Source organism: Melospiza melodia, chromosome 4, assembly GCF_035770615.1.
Source record: "Melospiza melodia melodia isolate bMelMel2 chromosome 4, bMelMel2.pri, whole genome shotgun sequence".
Classification (NCBI taxonomy): domain Eukaryota; kingdom Metazoa; phylum Chordata; class Aves; order Passeriformes; family Passerellidae; genus Melospiza; species Melospiza melodia.
In genome coordinates, this window is record NC_086197.1 from 52,935,919 (window position 1) to 52,955,293 (window position 19,375).

The 19,375-nt window shown below is 43.6% G+C and overlaps 1 protein-coding gene across 19 annotated transcripts in view; it reads right to left on the reverse strand.

Annotated features, from left to right (window-relative positions):
* RBFOX2 (RNA binding fox-1 homolog 2) overlaps positions 1-19,375 on the reverse strand; it is a 170,300-nt gene that overhangs the window by 90,405 nt on the left and 60,520 nt on the right. Inside the window, exon 2 of one of the 19 annotated variants that reach the window (XM_063154419.1) lies at positions 10,311-10,352. The exons of 17 other annotated variants lie outside the window; for them this stretch is intronic. In XM_063154419.1, coding sequence (XP_063010489.1) covers positions 10,311-10,352 — 42 coding nt within the window. Of the gene's footprint in view, positions 1-223; positions 736-10,310; positions 10,353-19,375 lie in introns of those variants that run through there. One more of the 19 variants, XM_063154421.1, reaches the window with a different exon arrangement.

Below are 19,375 nucleotides of genomic sequence, written 5' to 3' on the forward strand. Positions count from 1 at the left end.
AAGTCTCAAACAAGACAAATCTTGGAGTTAAAAAGTATCAAATGGTACAGCTCAGGTGCAGGAGATTCAAAGCCATCCGCAGAGTATCTGGGCAGAGGCCTGGGACACAAGAAGCCCAGCTTGGAAGCAGTGTCCTTCTACAAAACCAGCACGTAAGCTCCAGTTTTGTCCAAACAACATAGAGAACAAAACTCCTTAAAGTCACCACTATCCTTTTGCTTACCTGGATGACTGGGTATTGGTAATCCATACAATACACACCATACATAGCCAAAGATCCTCCAGCTAAAGGCCAAATGGACACAGGACTGGAAGCTTCAAATCCGAGTCTCCGTCTCTCAGCCTTGTGGGAAGGACTCTGGCAGCCCTGCGCAGTGCTTGGCTCGGGCCTCTGGGGCCACTCAGGTTGACACTAGCTCAGCTGAAAATAAAAAGGAGCTGCCTGGCTCGGCACAGCTCGGCCCCTCTCTTCTGGGATCCAGCAAGGCAGCGCTCAACCATAGGTGGTGGAGGCTCCTAAAATTAGAAATCCTCTACTGAAAACGGCCCTGCAAGCCTCGACTGAGGAGTGTCCTGCAATTCCCGGGCAGCAAACAGAGCAACTGCCAGGAAGAGGGGGACACAGGATCTTCGCAGCCACTGCTGCCAGGGATGGGAGGAAGCAAACAGCATTTAGGATCTGAAAAGAGCATATGTTCTGGGCTCTAGGTGCGTCAGAGGGAACACTCCCAATCCAGGACAGGGAAAAACATATGGGACTGTTCCTCCCCCACCACCATACCCTTCTTGCTGTCCTCTGCAGGGACAGGTGCTGGGATTAGCATAGTAAAACCCTTTGGTGTCAGGGAAGGAGGGAGGGAGAGGGGAGAAGCCACACTAATATCTCAAACTGAAGGGATCTCTTTCACAAGGGAGCGTGTGCCCATATCATTTAACGCTTCTCCCTCCCTCCCTAGCTGAGGCAAGCAGGGACAGCTGCCGGAACCGAGGCTGGCGGGGGGAGCTGGGCCCTGCAATGGCCCCCACTGCCCCAGCCCTGGGCCGGTGGGTTGTCCCCCTCAGCTGTTCCAGTCAAACTGGGGGCGGCGAGGGGATTAACTCTGTCACATGGGATGGTGAGCAGCAGGGAGAAGGGGGCAAGACTGGGCAGGGCCAGTTGTTGTGCCCATTTTAGGAAGCTCACCCTCCTCATTCCCCAGGAGGAATCTGCTCCCTGACCGACAGGGACAGATGGGGAGCTGCCTGGCCAGCAGGCTCACCCCAGCAGCCTCACATGCCAGCCACGTTACCAGACATCCGAGGGCCCGCTGCCGATTCCTAAAGGATACACCGTGGCCGGGGGAGCACCGAGGGGGCCTGAACTCCCACAACAAATTGCATGAGGTTTCACCCATTGCTACAGAAAAACCACCCCAAGATTTTTGTAGTGATGGATGGACACTGGACCAAACCTGGGTTCTCAAAGAGTTAACAGCCTAAGCCCACAAAAGATTCCCACCTTCTTCCAAAGGATAGCAGGGATAAAACCCCTCCCTCTGAGGTTTCAAAAATAAACATGCTACAGTGATCAAACCCAAGAAGGACTAGCCAGATTTCCCCTACACACACCGTTTTAAATGCATAAAGTCAGGGGATTTTTGCATTTCTAATCTTTAACTTTTCTGTAGTGCTGCTGTGCACCACTAAACAGCCTCCCTCAGCCTAGCTCTAGGGCAGCTGCCTTTCTATTATCACTCAATTTCCTCCCCCACAGAAAGAGTTAAACTTGAGATTTACTTTTCTTCATGAGTTAAATGTGTGGATCATTATCTAGTACAATTTGCATGTGCAAACCTTTCTCATTCAGGTAAGGGGTGCCTAATCCACAGCCCTCCAACCCACTGGGCCCAGCAGGACAGCTCTTGGCTCATCCTCAGCTCCCACTGCCCTTTCCCTCTGAGAGCCTCAGGAAAGGACAGCTATGAGCTGGGTGAGTGCTCATAGCAGCTGTCGCCCACTCTCATCATCTGTCCTAGAGGCACAGGGCCCTCCTTCCTTACAAAAGGAGCATGACCAATTTGGGGAGTATAAAGCATGACATTTTCTACATCTTAAATAAATAAATAAATAAATAAAAGTTTCTATAGCCACTGTTTCTGTGTGAAGATTTGCACAGACAAAGAAATTAGTCGCCCATAAATGGGAAAGCAGCTATGTTTCTAGATCTCTTCACTGGGGAAAAAAGATGAGGCTCCCACAATGAACTTCCATCTCATTTTGCCTTTGGCCAACTTATTTCACCCCAAAGAGACCCAAAACAGCTTTCTGGGGCTCACCACTATGCCCCTACTTCCTCACCAGAGGGCTTTTTGGCTACCTCTCAGCACTCCCTGCATACCCTGCCTGGGGGCACAGATAGAATCTGGTTTCCTCTGAACGACCAATACTTTTTTATTTCCTTCTCTTTTCTGTAACTACATGTTCAAAAGGTGCCTGCCCTTCATTCTTTTGCATAGCTCATTACTATGCACTCAAGCAATTTAGTATCTCCAATAAAATCTTTTTATGAAAAGGCATTAATTTATACAAACCCGAAGACTTTTCCACAGCCTGTTTTTGCCACTTCATATTACTGCCCCGGGTTTTAAAACCAAATCCCTAACTAAGTTAAAAACCTTACATTATTTCACAATCCAGTTCTTGTCATTTCCAACCAGGCCTCAGGGGAATAAAACATTTCCAAATCCTAGAACAAATATCTTCCTATCTATAAATACCTATCAAATGGGCAAAACAAAACAAGAAAGGGGAGCATCACCTAAGCTCCTCTGCTGTTTTAACTACAGATCCAATAAAACTGCCATGCTTCATTAAAGTTTTTGATGCAAACTTAAATACAGTGATTTAACCAGCACTAAGATATTCGTGTGACACTTTGGTAAAAAAGCATCACACTTCTTGTGTCCCTCAGGTAATTCAATGACAAAAGCTTGGTTTAAAATCATATGTGCCAAGGTGCACAGAGCAGGACTTTGATGACCAGTAATAAACTACTGAATTTTCCGCAAGACTGGCCACTGGGGCTGGTTTACTACTGTACACTGACTTGCAACAAATATTAGCCAAATATAAGAGGGCGCTGCACTCCATAATTCTGTTTCTGGATTAGTCCAACTACATTACCATGCAACCTACTATGCCCATGCATTTCCAGTAACACCAGTTAGGTTAGGTAACTGTTATAAAATCATAGCCTTGTTCCTGCAGATGCTTACATTTATGAATAATTTTAAATTTACAGAAATATGAAGAGTGGAAAAGATCTCCTGACACACAGAATCAGATCAACTGCTATCACACAACATCATCTTAACTTTTCATAAAATTTATCACACTGCATCTTAGAGCTGGGTTTTACAACTACACTGCCCCAGCCAAAAGGCTGCTCTAGAATATCTGGGATTTGTGTTCTCCAGCTTAATGCTATTCCTGAGCAATTTCTGTGTTTCCTTTGTTCTTGTGCCAGTACTGTCCTATGGCTTAACCGTATTTTATTTTTCCCTTACAATTAACCTTCCTCATGTATTCCCTCTCTAACCATCCAAACAAGAAGCTGTTCCAGTCTTCTGTCACATGACAGGCTGGTTACTCCCCAACCTCTAGAAGCATGCTCTTGCACCTGATCTAGCCTGTGCTCATCTTTATTTTTAAAGACATCACCCAGAACAACATCAGCTCTGTTTCACATTTCCAGCACTAAACTGCATCTTCTCCAGTCTCATTAGTACTCTCCTCTGCAGCACGACATCAGATGCTGTAGAACCTGTCTATAGTAAGAGACGTCATCCCACTATGTAAAACACACATTATCAAGGTAAGAAAACTGGTTATCTTAAAAACAGACAGACTGATAAGGCACAACCAGTTTTAATGGATTTGTGCTGCCTTTTATCACATTCTTTATTTTTATCCAAGCCTTTAATTAATATTTGTGTGCCAGCATGCAGCAGAGGTTAGGTTTGTATTTACTCAGATCATTCCCCACCAGCAATAGGTGGGAATTCCACTTCCCGTTCTCCAAACATATGACAGCACTCCTATTTGATAGATTAAAACTTCTATCAGATCTGCAACTGCATGAACCAGTTCTTTCACTCTCAGGAATAGGCACCCCCCTTCCCCAGGCACCCCTGCTTCCCAGCCCAGCCTACCTGCCCTAACTAAGGTCTTTGAAATGTCCAGTGTGGTTGCTTCTATGGTGGGTTCATGCCCATTAGCAATACTGCCCTTGCCCCCAAGATCAACTCAAAACAACAAAGACTGGTTCAATTCTGTGACCACAAGAGCATCCTCATTAACAACCCTATTCTCAACACTAAGTGGCCCCGCCTCCTCCCTTCTCTCTAATTGTATTTTGAGAAACTGTCACCCATTTCCTTAGCAACACTTTTAAGGTTTAATTCAGCCTGATTTTTGGCAGTTCTTATTTCATCCCTACTGATTTTAAAGGCACAGTAATCTCTGCTGATAAATTCTCTTTTGTAAATTTGCTTCTTTTTTCACCTAACAACCTTTTAAAAGTTAGGCTAAAGTTTCTTCTTAGAGGATTTTCCCCTTTACATATACTATCACTAATTTGTATCCCAAATGTGCCTCTGAAAAAGAAATTAAAAAACATCCCAACCAACCAAAAAAAAAGCCCACCAACCCCAAACCACACCATTCAGGGCTGCATTGACTTCATTAAATATATTGCTTCATGGATCAAAGCTTATATCATGATCATCCCATCCAAAGGTGGGGAGATGGAGGTTCCTAAACAGCTTGTTTTCCTGTAAAACTCATAGCACCAATAATCCACTAACTGTGCCAACAACAGGTGATGATGCTACCATGACAAAATCTTTTGATCTGATAAATATTAACAGCATTTGTTCTCCAAGATGTATCTGAAAAAATAAAGTTTCTCATACTAATATTTATCTCTCTAATGGTACCAGGAATAGTATAATTTTCAAGCCTCAAGTTTCTGTCTGAATCCAATCCTATGAGGGATTACAGCAGACTCACAGTACTTCCCCTGGGACCTCTTTTACCATTCTTCCCCACATCAATTTGACCAGAAACAAATCCTACATTATCAGTATTACTCTGCTTTCTTCTTTACAGTCTACTGCATACAATACAGCCTATCACCTTTTACATCTACCCTATCTGAACCATACATAATCTTGAAAGCATGTTAAAGCCATGATTACTATTCTTGCAGATTGATATTATCCCTATAATATCCAGTTTCATGTTCTGCACCAGTAGCTCTGGTTCTTCTATTTGTTATTTCAAATGCCAGAAGTCTACCCAAAAAACCACACACACAAAAAAAAAAAAAAAAAAAAAAATAAAGGCACTCTGATGTTTGCATTTATTGATCACACAGCTCCCAACTCTCTCAACTATCACCCATCTAGTTACTGCTGATATTTATTAACATTTAATTTTGGTTTTTTCCAGCTCCTACCTACCCATCACTCTTTCTAGAGATACTCTTTTACATGTAACTGTAGCTGCATTTACCTTATTTTCCCCTTTCTGTGTACTAAGCAAGGCATGGAGATTACACAAGTTTTTCCCTGTGTTCTCAAAACTCAGTACTTTGCTTCACATGCAGTGCTCTCTTTGATGTCTGGAGACAGAGGAATATTTTTGGGAAATGCCAGGACCACAGCCCTGGGCTTTGCTTTGCCTGCTTTGTTCAGACTGTTTATAGCAAGCATGCTAAGTCACAATTACAAGTACAGCTATAAGAACATAATATAGCCATACTCTCATGATGCTTGAAGTGCAGCCACAGAAGTTCCAGACATTTAACACTTTTTTTTTTAATTGCTAAAAAACTGTGGTACTGTGGGGACACAGCAATACAGCATGGAATCTGAGATATTTCCATGATACATAACCATTACCCTACATTGATCTTTACTAAGAAATTACACCAACAGTTTCATTTTATGAACTACATTTATAAATCTTTTGCATAATTTTCTGGTCTCCAGACAAATTAATCCAAGCCTTATCTAGTTACTCCCACTAAAGGGCTCTTACCTCTGCTGAATCTAACTCTTCATCGCTAGAAGCCTGGCTGATGCTCTTCCTCTCACCCACCAAAAATGGCATCTTTAACAATTAGCCAATCACTACATCTGCTAAACTAGGTCATCAGGGATCTGATGAGCAGCTTACAATATGTCTCTGCTTTTTAAAGACTGATGTAAATGTAGGAAACATGCCAGCAAGCAAGGATGCATTTTCTGGCTGGGTATGCACTGATTTCCATAGCAGCTAAATAGATCAAGCAGCTCAGCCAGTTCATACTAGTGTTAGACAAACAGCACCAAGATTACATCAACAGAGCTGCAAGAGATTCTCATTTTGCACCAAAGCAGGTCCCATGCCCTGAGCACAAAGGTGGCTTGTGCTCACTCCAGGTGAAAATTTATACTGGCAAGTTCCCATTCCTCTCTCTAGGACTGCAATTATTGCTCGTTTGCTGGAATGGATGCAATGGTTTTCAAAGAGCTGTGTGATTTTCCTTTTTCTTCACAGATTTAATATCACCAACGACTAGAAAACTTACTTATGGTCTAGATGTTATTCAGACCCTGGAATCATAAGAGATTCAAGTGGGGAGGACATAAATGTAAGCAGAGCATGCACAGAAAAGCTCAATATTCCAAAATGGCACGCAGAAGCAAACAGGACAACACATGGGTGACTGCAGAAACCGGATTTTTCTCATGTTTCAGAAACCTGCCAGTTTTACATAGATGTTCTGATCTCAAGAGCAAGAAGATTTGGTGGTGGATCAGCTGTGCAGGTGAGTGAATAACTCAGCACCCAGCCAGTGCCTTCTCGGCAAGTGAAACGTACTAAGTAGGCAAATGTCACAGATCAGGAACAAGATACATTAAATCAGAAATGAAACCAGCAGTACTGGGGGATGTGGAGTAGCAGCAAACCAAAGTGTGTTGGATTAGCATAATAAGGACATGACAGGAAAGAATTTGAATGGGTTGGTAAAGCCATAGGAGCCATTTCTTGCCTGAAACCCTATCTGATTAGTGCTACTGAATCCTCATGTTCATTAGGATTAATAGTCCAAAAACACATTAGCACAAATGAAATTACCAAAAATACACTTTGAATCCCAGAAAAGTAAAAGCCCCCTGGCAAAAGGCCCAAGGAACCCAAAGCTAAAGAGAGGAGCAAAAAGGTAAAGCAGCAAGGATTGCCCCATCATACCCGCGGCTTCTGCCATAGAAATACTCCAGGCAGACAACAGAACTTCAGTCATTACATCCAGTTCTCATGGAGAAAACACACAATTAGAAAAAATGGAGAGGGAAAAATTCCAAAGATAGTACTGAATAAAACTGGAGCTCTGAAATAGCTCCTGGTCATGTCTTTTCTCCTCCAAGTGCCAGAGATCTCCCTTTTCCATCTTTTTCTGCCACACATTCTCCATTTGCAAGGCAATTTACTTAAGAGTGATAGAGTTTGTTTGCATGTGCCACTACCACTCTAAACACTCTCCAACCAAGTTCCATAGTACTGAAACCAATCTAAAGTGGCATAACCACACACACCCTAAATTGTGGACATAAGATACCTGCATCCTGTTTCTGCCCTTGAGTCTTCACTGCATCATCTACACGTAGCTGTTAAATATTAATTGTTTGTCTAGACTGGAAAACTAGCACAGTTTTAAAAAACAATTACAAATACACAGCATAAGAGGAGAACAGGTCGGAATTAGAAGTTATTACTTCTTAACTACTGCTTATTTTCAAAGCCTCAACAAACTCTGCTTTAGGGAAGGACATGGAGAAAAAGGCAGAACAATAATACTAAGTCAGTGTGCTAAAGGAGCATATTGCAAGACCTCTGTCTGCTGGGCAATTGGCACTTTTTATTTTGTTCAGCTTTCTTACAGCCATCCAGTAGAATGGTAACATTAGCAAACTCCAGAAACCTGTATAAATGGGGACTCGTGAAATCACAAGCCTGGATCTTCTTCAACCAGAAACCAAACTCTTCCAATGCCCAGCCTACACTGTCTCAGCTGTCAAGAGAGTCAGACAAACACTCTTGGAAGTACAGATCCTGCCCAGATAACTTGAGTCCTTGTCTGGCAGCTGAAGTTCATTCAGGTGAGTTAGATTGCCCAAAGTCTACCTCTGAAATTACTACAAAGGGAAAATGTAAGGCAGCAATGAACATTCATCTGAAATTTGAAAAATCCCCTGTCAAAAGATTGTGTTCCCAGAACTGAGGTTCTATTCACGACACTAACAAGCTGGCTCCCATCAAGGCAGCTTTAACAGAACAATAACTCACAAGAATCTATTAGTGATTAAGTTGCAAAATGAACCTGCCAGTAGTCTTGATACACCAGCAGCATATAGAAGACAACGACTTCAGCTTTCCTTTCCACCCCAATCCAGTGCTTTACATGCATTACAGAAACGTTTCAATTATAAAATCTTGAGACAACTCCAGAATACCTGAATATAACATGCAGCAAGTCCAAAAGAAGCTTCTAAAACCAGGTGGGCTCCATCACCTTAGTTATTACCAAAGGCTTGGTATCAGTGTAACAGGGGGAAAAGAAAGCATACACAGACTTCCCAGAAAAAAATTATTTGTGTCTTAGGTCTGGGCCTTCTTTCAAGGAGAATTCTAAATACTTGGCACTGCTTTAGGAAGCAAATAAGTATACTTCTGGGCTAAGACACTTGATAATGAAGGTGATCATACCACAGCTTTCTTCAGGGACCACTTATATATGCACTGATCTTGGTAATGCTACATGTCCATCAAAATGCTTTTTGCTCGTTACATGAGAAAACAAAAAGGTGTCCAGATGCAGAATTTCAACATCAAAGAAGACAAGGAGTTTTCTCTTGGTAGTTTAGACATTACACAACAGCCACACTGCCTTTGAATATTCCTTTGGGGGCAGTGGACAAAGAGGAAGCAAAAAGAATAGAGTGGAGGCAGTTTTCCTTCATTTCAGAAGCTGTCCCAGAACCCCAGTCAGAGAAAAGTTTTGCCCATTCTGTCTCTCACGGTCCCACCTGGTTTTTCACTTAACAAGCAGCAGCAGTTCAATTAGTTGATCCTTAAGAGGACAACAGGGAGATCCAAAAAAGAAAGATTTGACTCTTCTAGAAATAGAGCAGCTTAAGTCTCAGCATTTCTTCAGATCTATGCTAAGCCTACAAAAATTAAGGTTAATTCCTTAATTAAAGAACCACCTTCCTAAGAATAAATATTATTAAAAGTCACCAGATGGTAGTATCAGACATACTCTCACCAAGTATTTTTAATTGAATGAATCACAAACTAGGGCTGGACCACACTGACGATTCCCAGGCAGTGTAAGCACAGCTCTGCCATTACCTCAGAGCCACCAGCAAGCGGCCAAGTGGGGCTGCTGGAAATGCCACCTGCATTCCCAATCTATCCCAGCAAACGGCTCATGGGATAAGCCACTTCCAACAAGGGTTTGAGCCAACATGTTCTGCCCCTCCTTTGCCTGAGGTGAAGGGAGAACATGATCAACTACTGCAGAGCATTTCAGAACATGGCTGTGTGTCTTACTCATCTAGCTGAGCACTTGCTTCCTAGCAGAGACAGTTTTGGTATGGACTTTCCTCCCCAGCTCGCCTCCCAGCTTATCAAATTGCCTCCACGTGACAAACCAAAATAGAATAAGGTACTTGTTCCAAGTTAACGAGTGGCCACACAATAAATTATGCTAGTATGAACTTAAATTTATCCCTACTTTAGAGTGGTATGGCTTCCCAGCTACACAAACAAAAGCAGAATTTGGGGGAAAGGTTTCCTGGGACAGCATTCTGCTGTTCCAACACAGGAGCAAAGCACTCCCTGCCCAGCTTGGTGCAGAGCAGCTGCCCACATCCCGTAACAGTGTAAGCAAGAGGCAAAAAACATCAAAAATACTAAACAAAATTCTTAATTGAATTAAAGTAAGAGAGAAATAAACAGGCAGCACTGTCTATGTGTGATAGCTGAGTTTGAGACTGTATTACTGGTAGGAACTGAGGAATTGGAGAACATCATGCAAGCAGGACCTTTAGCTGCCACAACAGCAGGTCACCAAATAAATCTCAGGAAGTCATCTGGAAACAGCTCCAGCACAGTAATATACAAAATATGATACTTTCAGCATAAATCTGCAAAGCTAATTTCATGATAGAATTACATCTGTCCATTAATTTCTGCAGGCCTCAGTTCAAAATCTTGCCCACCTGCTCAGCTTTAGATGATGAATCCTGTTTTTTCCCCCATTCCTGTTAAAAAAAAAAAAATTAAAAATCCCAGTCAGGCAACTCAAAAGAAATTCAAGAGCAAAATACCAGAAGTGCTGCAGTTAAGAGTTTGGTGCATTTGCTGAGTGCACAGAAGGGATCCAGAAATAGCATGCAAAGCTGAGGTCTGGCAAAAATGATGCAGTTTACCCTGAAAGAGGAGAGTCAAGACAGGCTAAATGAATGGTGACAGCAGCAAGTCATGCTTTAATGTAGGGGAGGACCCCAGGGATTACTCATCTGGAGGCAGAGGTGCTAGTTATTGCTGTGTCCCTTCTCCAGTGCTTTCAGTAGAGAAGTATAAGGCTGTGGTGGAGAACAGAAAGAGGTATGTTAAGACTATGCCAGCTCAGAGGCAAGAAGTAGTCTTCACATCACTTTCTGCCTCAGACTAAGACAAAAATAGTAAAAGGCAGAAAACAGCTACATTTTGACTGGGATTTTTGAAACCTATCTAGTTTTAAGAAAGCAGGAGAGAGAAAAATTCTGGAAATCTTTTTATTCTCACACAGAGTCCCAGGACATGGGCACAGAGGTCTGCCATGGGCACTTAAGATAACTGCCACCCACACTTCTCCCCAAGAGCCAGAAGAACAGAATAAAGGCTGACATGGCTCAGTCCATAGCCCTTTCATGCAGGCTAGTTTCAAAACAGGCCACAGCAGCTGAAATCCCTGGACAACAACCACTGAGGGCTTGCTCTGCTTCCACTATCTGCCTGTTCAAGATACCTGCTCCTCTGTGACCTCTACAAAAAAAAAAAAAAAAAATCAAAAAAAAATCACTCATGTTCATTTACCCTAATCTGCCACACTATCTGCATTGTCTGTCCCAAAACCATGCCATACCATGCCATATAGATGGTTTCCTGGCTCCCATGAAAACTCCTATCTCTGCCTTCTCTCACTATCAAGAAATCTCCACCAAAGACTTGGCTCATGTTCTCTGCACAACTCTCCAGTTACTCTGCAATGGGACTACTCTCACTTTGTGGTAACAGGGCTACTAAGGCAAAAAAATTAACTGCAATCCCTCTGCATTATCAGCTGGGATATCAGCAGCACTCAACCTTCAGCCTCTGTGGCTTTACAGGTCTCTTAGCATGAATTTAAAAGAACCACTTATCTCAGGCTAGAGATTCATGCATAGGCCAGAGTTAAAGTAGGGGAATACTTAAGCTGCATCTCAAGCTCACATTGTAATGAAGCAAAAGCAGCAACTTCAAGCTCTGAAGGGGCACAGCAGGCACACTCCTGCAACTGCTCTGAACTAGACAGCTTCTGAGAAACTTTTGTGAATCTTAAAAATCTAATACAGCATGACAGTGTGCAACCTGTTTTAGCAGGCAGATCCAGCTGCAGCATCATTTTCACATACATTAACCATCTTCTCAGTACAGTGCTGAGAATGAGACCCTATTCTGCAGCATAGGAATGTAGTAGATGCGCAAACACTGTAGGAAGCAAATTTCAGAATGGCAGATTGCCAACACCTCTGGGCAAATAGAAGAAAAACCATCACTGCCACCCAAATGCCCCAAGATTGTCAGCAATGGAACAGGAAAATGTGTAACCACCATCAAGACAAAAACAAAGAAAATGACAGTCACTTTTCAAAAGGAAAAACACCCATGTTTTCTTCACATTTGTTCCTGGCTTACCCTCTTTGTAATTATGGGACAGAGGTAATAACAGCCACCAAAAGTCCAGCTGTCACATTTTGATAATTCAGTGAATGCCTACACAGATCTAATTACCTCAGTTAGTCTACATGCCTGAGACCGCATGTGGCCACAGCCATTCCTCAGCCTTGCCCTGACAGAAGTTTGGAGAGTGGAAGCAACAGCAGTGCTAGGATGATCAGATGTTTTTTAGGGCAACCAAGGTTAAAGTACAGGGACAAGAAGAAGGGAAACAGCTGCTCTAGACCTAGAGACAACAGAATGCTTAAAAACCTAGAAAAATAATTAAACGAGCTAATGAGCCATAGTTAGCAAAGAACCACAGGTCAAGGCAGATACAATTCCTCAGTGGGGGGAGAGGTGAAGAAGGGGAGAAGCCCTCCCATATTGGGACAGAGAGAAACCAAGTTAGCAGCTCCACAACAGAGCTGTGGCAAGGAGAGGAAAAAGGGATATATCAAAACAAGAGGTGATTTATTCTTAAGTTTCAGGGCTGGAATAAGCAGCAGATGATGAACAAAAGGAAATGTCTGTGGTGGATCCAGACAGGAGACAGAAGTGGGATGGCAATGCCACAGGGTTTGTTTTGTTATTGGTTTTGTTTGTTTTAAAAGGAAGTTAATAGAAAAACACCAGCAGCTTAAAATGCTCCAAGCACACAGCCTGCCACTCCTCCTAGGTTATAACAAAAATTCCCATCTTGTAATGAGAAGGGTTTCTTGGGATCCAGCAGCCCTCCAACCCTTCACCCCCAGCTGGGGGGCCGAGGGGGTTCCCGTATCAGCGGCTCGGCAGCACGGAGCTCCCCACGCTGGCACCGGCCGCCCGCCCAATTCAGACCTGTAATCTCCCCCGACTTTGATTTAATGCAGCAATTACTGGTAATGTGGTTTGAAGGAGATAAATGCCCAGTACAGGGCTGGCTGGCACTGACGCTCATTTCGCTCATGATGCAAGAACAGTTTTAATTAAAATCCCCTTTATGATAAAGGAGCTGCTTGACTGGATGTTTCTGTGCAGCCCTGATACGGAGCCTCCTCCAAAGCGGATTAGAAATCAAAGTTTCCCTCTTCTCGCTACTGGCAACACACAAAAATAGGGAACACTGTCACCATGTCACCCCTCTACAATTTCCTTAACCCTAGAAGTGCTGGGAAAATGCCCACGTTTCCTTAAAAGCAATTGTTACTTCCTTGTCATTGCTCTAAGTGTTTTTCAAAAACTAAGCACAAGGGCTGCTTCAATTGGAATAAACACATCTTCTGTGATCCCAACCTGGTTTCCCCTCTATCTGGTTTAAAAGGAAATCACCTTGGCTACTTCTATGGCAGACCCACACCTACAGCCTGCATTCCGGCAAGGAGAGATTTCAGCCCCACAGTGCTCTGGCAAGGTGGTAGGAAATCAGAATTTGGCTGAAAGGCTGGAAAAGTAGAAGTTTCTGCAGGGTGAGGCAGAGCAGCACGGACAGGAGAGAGAAAAGGAGCAACACTGCAAGATAAAGGCTTAAAATTTGGCAGAACAGTCAAGATCCCAGCATAGACATGTTCCAGAAATGATCTGTCAGCTCTTGATCGAGTTACAGCAAATGTAAGTACAATTTTGGGTTGGTTTTCTTCTTTACACTATAGGAAATAACAGAGATGAATACATTGAGCACTGCTAGTTTCTATTGCAAGTGCCAGGAGCAGATTGTCACAGTGAGAAATTGGCCTTGTGCATTACACAGAAAAGGCAGCACTGGGTTTGGAGGCCTGCAGACAGTGCAATGTGAAGATAAAGAGCCTCAAGTCTGAATGCGCATTATTCCTCTCCTCAAGCCAACCGAACACACATAAACATAAAGAGGTTGATTTAAGCAGCTGAATTTCTCTGTGACCTTCAGAATATATCTGTGGGCCATGGGACTACTCAGGCCCTGACACAGGTTCGAGTCTTCTCAGAGCATGTGCCTCGTCATCTGAGCAGTGCTCCATATTCCCTGACATCGTCTTCTCCTCCAGTGATGGGATTCTGCTCCAAAAACCCTTTTTCTTTAACATAAGAAAGCAATTTCAAAGTGGCTGTCAAGTTCCATGATTCCCCACCCCCTTCAGACAGCACAGTATCAAACAACAGATGAAAAAAAAAAGAGAAAACTCCTGACAGAACCAGGAGGGATTCAACACAACAGCATAACCAGCTGACTTCACAGGAGACTGAAGCAGGAGACACCAGACCACCAAATGCACTGCTATGAATGATGAAACCAGCCTTCAGGAGAAACTTGCTCCTCAACAGGATGAGCAAAGGGTAAAAACACTAGGTCAGAGACAGCAACATGAAGATTTAGTGTGCTTTTTCTGGTACACAAGGGAAAAAAATGAAACCAAAAAAGGCCTGGTATAATTAACAAGATTAAAGGGGGATTTAGGATCAGGACAGAAAAGCAATGGGCCACATTGATCCTTACAGGATTAAAGCTGGAATCCTACTAAGAGTCCAGTGGTTGAGAGATCAACGCAGTGTAATGGGATTAAATCAACATCAGCTTTTGTTTTTACACAACTGAACCTCCAGTGCCTGTATTTTTACTGCTTCAGATAAGCAGCAGAAAAGTTGACTAGTACCCACAAACAACCAGGGCACAGGCAGCCAAGCACTTCTCCTTTGGCTCTCTCAGGCAGAAGAGCAATAGGCAATGCCACTTTCAGAAATAAAGAAAAAAAATATTGTGGTTTATTACAAATTGTCCAAAAAGCCAAGAAAGCTGACGATTTACCAAAGTCTGTGTTCTGGCCAGCCCCACATTAACTGGTATCAAGTGTGGAGGGATCACCCAGGCCTGATGGATGGGGAAGGCAGGAGGACAGTCCCAGCTGCAATCAGACATGCTGCCAACGGGCAATTGGATTTTGATATTGTCTCTTGCCGCCAAGGAACAAAGGACGCAGTATACTCTGCAGAACATATCAGCAAACACATTTAAGACAAATTGTCGCATGTCCCCATTGCACAACAATATCCAAGAATTACAAAAGTGAGAAAAGCCTCTTTCAGCATGTATCATTTGCATTACAGCTGGTGCAACACATGCAGGCCAGCTGCACTTCTGTTCCCCTGCCCCGAAATTTCCAGTGCTTGTCGGTAATTTGAGTTGGTAGCAAGGGGGAGGGGAAGAGGGAAACAGGACAAGGCTAGATATTCTTTCTAGATATGTAAGCTATTTTTAAAGTTTTTAATTCTTGTAGGAGAGAAGGCCACGCATGTTTAAATGAGAGGGTATCGATCACCACCACACTTGGTTGAAAAGGGAAGGGATGTTTATTGCACACCTGTTCGCAACAGCTGAACAGCTGCATTGAGGAGCAACATTCCTTATGCAAGGAAAAAGCATTAAAGGATCTCATATTTCTACAGCACTTCTCAGTCCAAAAGGTGTTTAGAAACAGCAGTTACACACACACTGTATACACTCCACCCAAATTTCTTCTGCAGAAGAAAATTTTCCCTAGCACTAAAATATAAAAATGCCAATACCACCCATTTCTTAAGAGATGTCACACCTACACTGAATGGGCTTCTCCTTTTCAGCTGGTTGGTTCAAAAAAAGTAATCACCATTCAGTGCTCCTCCTCAGTCAAGCAGCAGCCAAAATCCCAGTGTAATAAATCAGGGGGAGGGGGAGGGAAAATAGCTGGAATGACTGCTGGATCCAACAGGCCTCAGAGCAAATCTGCTCTGCAGTGCGGCTGAGATGGTCCCCGTGGAGCTATGCACCCCGTTTATGTTGCACCTTCCTGAGAGATGTTTTGTCTTCACTCACAAGGGTTCTCCATCCAAAACATACGTAATGGATGCAAGGAGACATCACCATCATGATTGAGGGTGGAATGAAAAAGAAGACCATTACAACAAAAATGAAAAAATAGGAACAGGCAGTTCACACTGCACATTTTCTATCTTCTAGCCACGTATACATATTTGAATTCCAGCATTTTTCTGCATTTAAACTTTGTTTCAACACTAGATGATTTATAAATTGTAAAAAAAATGTACAGAGGAGTGTTCTAGTATCATCCTATGCCAGCTCCTTAAATATCATGAATAATAATCCCTAAGAATATCTTTAAAAACTGTCATCTGGTCAAAATATTTTCACTTCATTATTGTCTTATGTCCAAGATTCAATCAGAGCATTGTGTGGGGGACAGCATCTTTCATTTTAGGCAGGAGAAAAACTAACTGCCTTCACCCTGGATTCAGCTTCAGACCCAAGAACCATCTGGTAAAAAATCAGCCAGCGCATTGTGCAGGCAGTATATTAGTCATGAGACACAGGACTCTGAGAACAATGAAACCTAAATTTAAGGGACAGACGAAGGAAACTTAATTACTTGTTTAAGTTTCTTCACAGCTTTGAGGAATCTTTAACATTTTTAGCAAAAGAATTTAGCACTGGAGGGCACAAAGCACATCCTCAATGGATTTCTTAATTTTCTGTAAGCCTGTTTTCACTTCCAGTGTGGAAGTATCTGCACTGGTCCACCAGCACAGCTTGCCTCTCCAGTGCATGGCTGCAGGGTGAATCACACTGCCTTGGGTACGAGGTACCCTCCACAGCTGTGGTATTGCAGAGATAGACTGCAGTTCCTTCTCCAAACTGACAACTCCATACAGAGAACATTTTTCTGACCCCTCGACATCACTCAAGCTCCTGCTGTACCCAGTCGCCCTTGCTGAAGTATGAAGGGGTCTTTTCCAGCTAATTGCATAAGCTGTCCAACCATACTTTTAGTTAAGCATGCACACATACACAGTTGTTACCCTAGTGACTGCTTAGAGCTGTGGCAAAAAAGCCACCCCAATTCAGGTCCAGTCAGAGACCTTTCCTGTAAGATTGCCATTACCTTGGGGGTCAGGACAGCTCTGACAGACTGGAAAGTTGGGTGGAGAGAAATCTAACGGGCAAGTGTAGGGTCTTGTACCTGGGCCAGTACAGGACCTACCAGAGACCAGTTCCTTTCTCCCAGGAAAGACCTGGGACTCTTGGTGGATGACAACCTGACCATCAGCAGTGTGCCCTCACGGCCAGGAGGGCAACTGGTACCCTGAGGTGCATCAGAAAAACTGGCCAGCAGGTCAAGGGAGCTGATCCTCCCCCTCCTAGCTGGCCCTAGTGAGGCCACACCTGGAGTGCTGTACCTAGTTCTGGGCTCCACATTTCAAGAAAGACAAGGAGATAACACAGAGGGTTCAGTAGACGCCACAAAGATGATGCGGGGTCTGGACCATCCCGTATGAGGAGAGACTTCAGGAGCCGTGCCTGTTTAGTCTGGAGAAGAGACAACTGAGAGAGGATCTCATTAATGAATTTAAATATCTCAAAGGTGGGTGCCAAGAGGTTGTTGCCAGACTCTTTCTGGTGGTGCCTAGTGACAGGATGAGGAGCAATGGCCATAAATTAAAACACAAGAAGTTCCACCTCAGGATGAACAAGGATTTCTTTACATTGAGAGTGGCAGAATATTGGAACAGGCTGCTCAGGGTGGTCATGGAGTCTTCTTCTCCGGAGACATTCAGAACCATCTGGACATGTTTCTATGTCACCTACTTTAAGTGATTCTGCATTGGCAGGGGGATTGGATTAGATGATCTCCAGAGGTTCTTTCCAAGCCTAAGAATTCTGTGAAAACAGTAAAGTTCCGTCACAAATGGAATTAAGATTAGCAAATAAGCACCATGGGAAGTGCAGGAAACACAGATGTTCAGTCTCAAATTGCTATTATCTGCACTCTTCCTCAAGCTTTCAGCTGGAAATCACAAAGGCTGAGGTTTATTCTCTCCTTATTCTCTTACAGTTTATTCTCTTCCTTCCAAGATAAACAGGCTGTTTTGTGAAAAACTAACTTAAACAGGACCCAGCCCCTGTCAGTCTTCCAAGACTTGGACAGGCTTACCGCAAACAGTGTCCCCTGTGCTCACCACTGTTTGGACAGGTGGGAATACAGCAGTCAGGCAGAAGAGCCACTGGAAAAATACACCAACTAAGCAAGCCTACATCCCCCTAATTCTTTTGTTTAGGCTCATCAGAGAAGGGAATTCCTGAACGTGACGGCAATGTGCTGTACACCTGATTTACACAAAACTGGATAAAATCACTGTAGCCTACAGAACAGTGCATCCTGATCCTGAATCTTCATCTTCTGAAGCCAGTACCTTAATTTGAAATGGTTTCTCTTTTTGAACTGCACTGGGCTTTCTTGTCTCAGTAGTGACCTTGGCATCTCCCACGATTACAGGCTTGCAGGAACACACAACTGGAGAAGATCACCTGGATTATCAGCTCTAGTCCTCTAATAACACAGGCAGTCACATTATATAATCTCTTTCATACACTCTTCTTTCTCTGTTTCCTAAATCTCCAAAGCCTGTATAAAACCCTCGATGCAAATAGATGCAAGTTGCTTTGTCACACAAAGCCCCAGAGGAACGCAATGCAGACATCCCCAACCCAGCTGTGCACAGAGCAGCTCGAGTGTGGAAGCAGTATAACCATGTTCATGAGGTGCTGCACCAAAGCTAATAAACCTTATCGAGCAGCAGAACTCATTATCTCAGCTGCAGTGCTGGACAAACATAACTATATTACTTCTGGATTCAAGCTGCTACGTATGCATGCCACAGCATGGCACCACGGGGACTTGCAGGCTGGGGAATCAGCTTACAGGCTACTAGCTCAAGGATTTTCGCGTGAGCTCCATTTTATGATTTTCCAGGGCTTTTCTGCTCCAGAGCAAGAATCCAAAAATCAGTGTTTGTATTAACACAAAATGTCTTTTAACATATTCACAGAAATTCACCCAGACCTGACCTCTTAACATTCATTCAGGAAAACCTTTCTACATCCTCACAGCCGCAGTCTCCCAGAGGCAACTCCACCTCCACCTCTGCCCATGCCATGTGCACACCTTTCACACGAAGCACCCGCGCTCTCCCTCCTGTCAGAGCTCTGGGTGATGCTGATGTTCATTAGCCATGCCTACCAAACAGGTTCCAGCCAAAGACCTAGAGGCACAGCCAGACTTCCCCAGCAAGAGCTGCCCCAGGCTTTGTACCAGAAGAGAGCAGGGAGGCAGTTTTCCCTGGATAGCCACTTGTTTTGCTGCTATCAAACGCACGCCATTATGTCCATACTGGCAGTAGCTACCTCTCATGAAAAAAGACCAAACAAATAATAGAAAGACCTGGCATGAGGAAGAACTCGTTGCTAAGACCCAAGTTTGGCAGCAGAGTTGGGTTTCCAATCCCTTGGTGGTAAAGGTGATGAGCTCGGAGCCTAGAG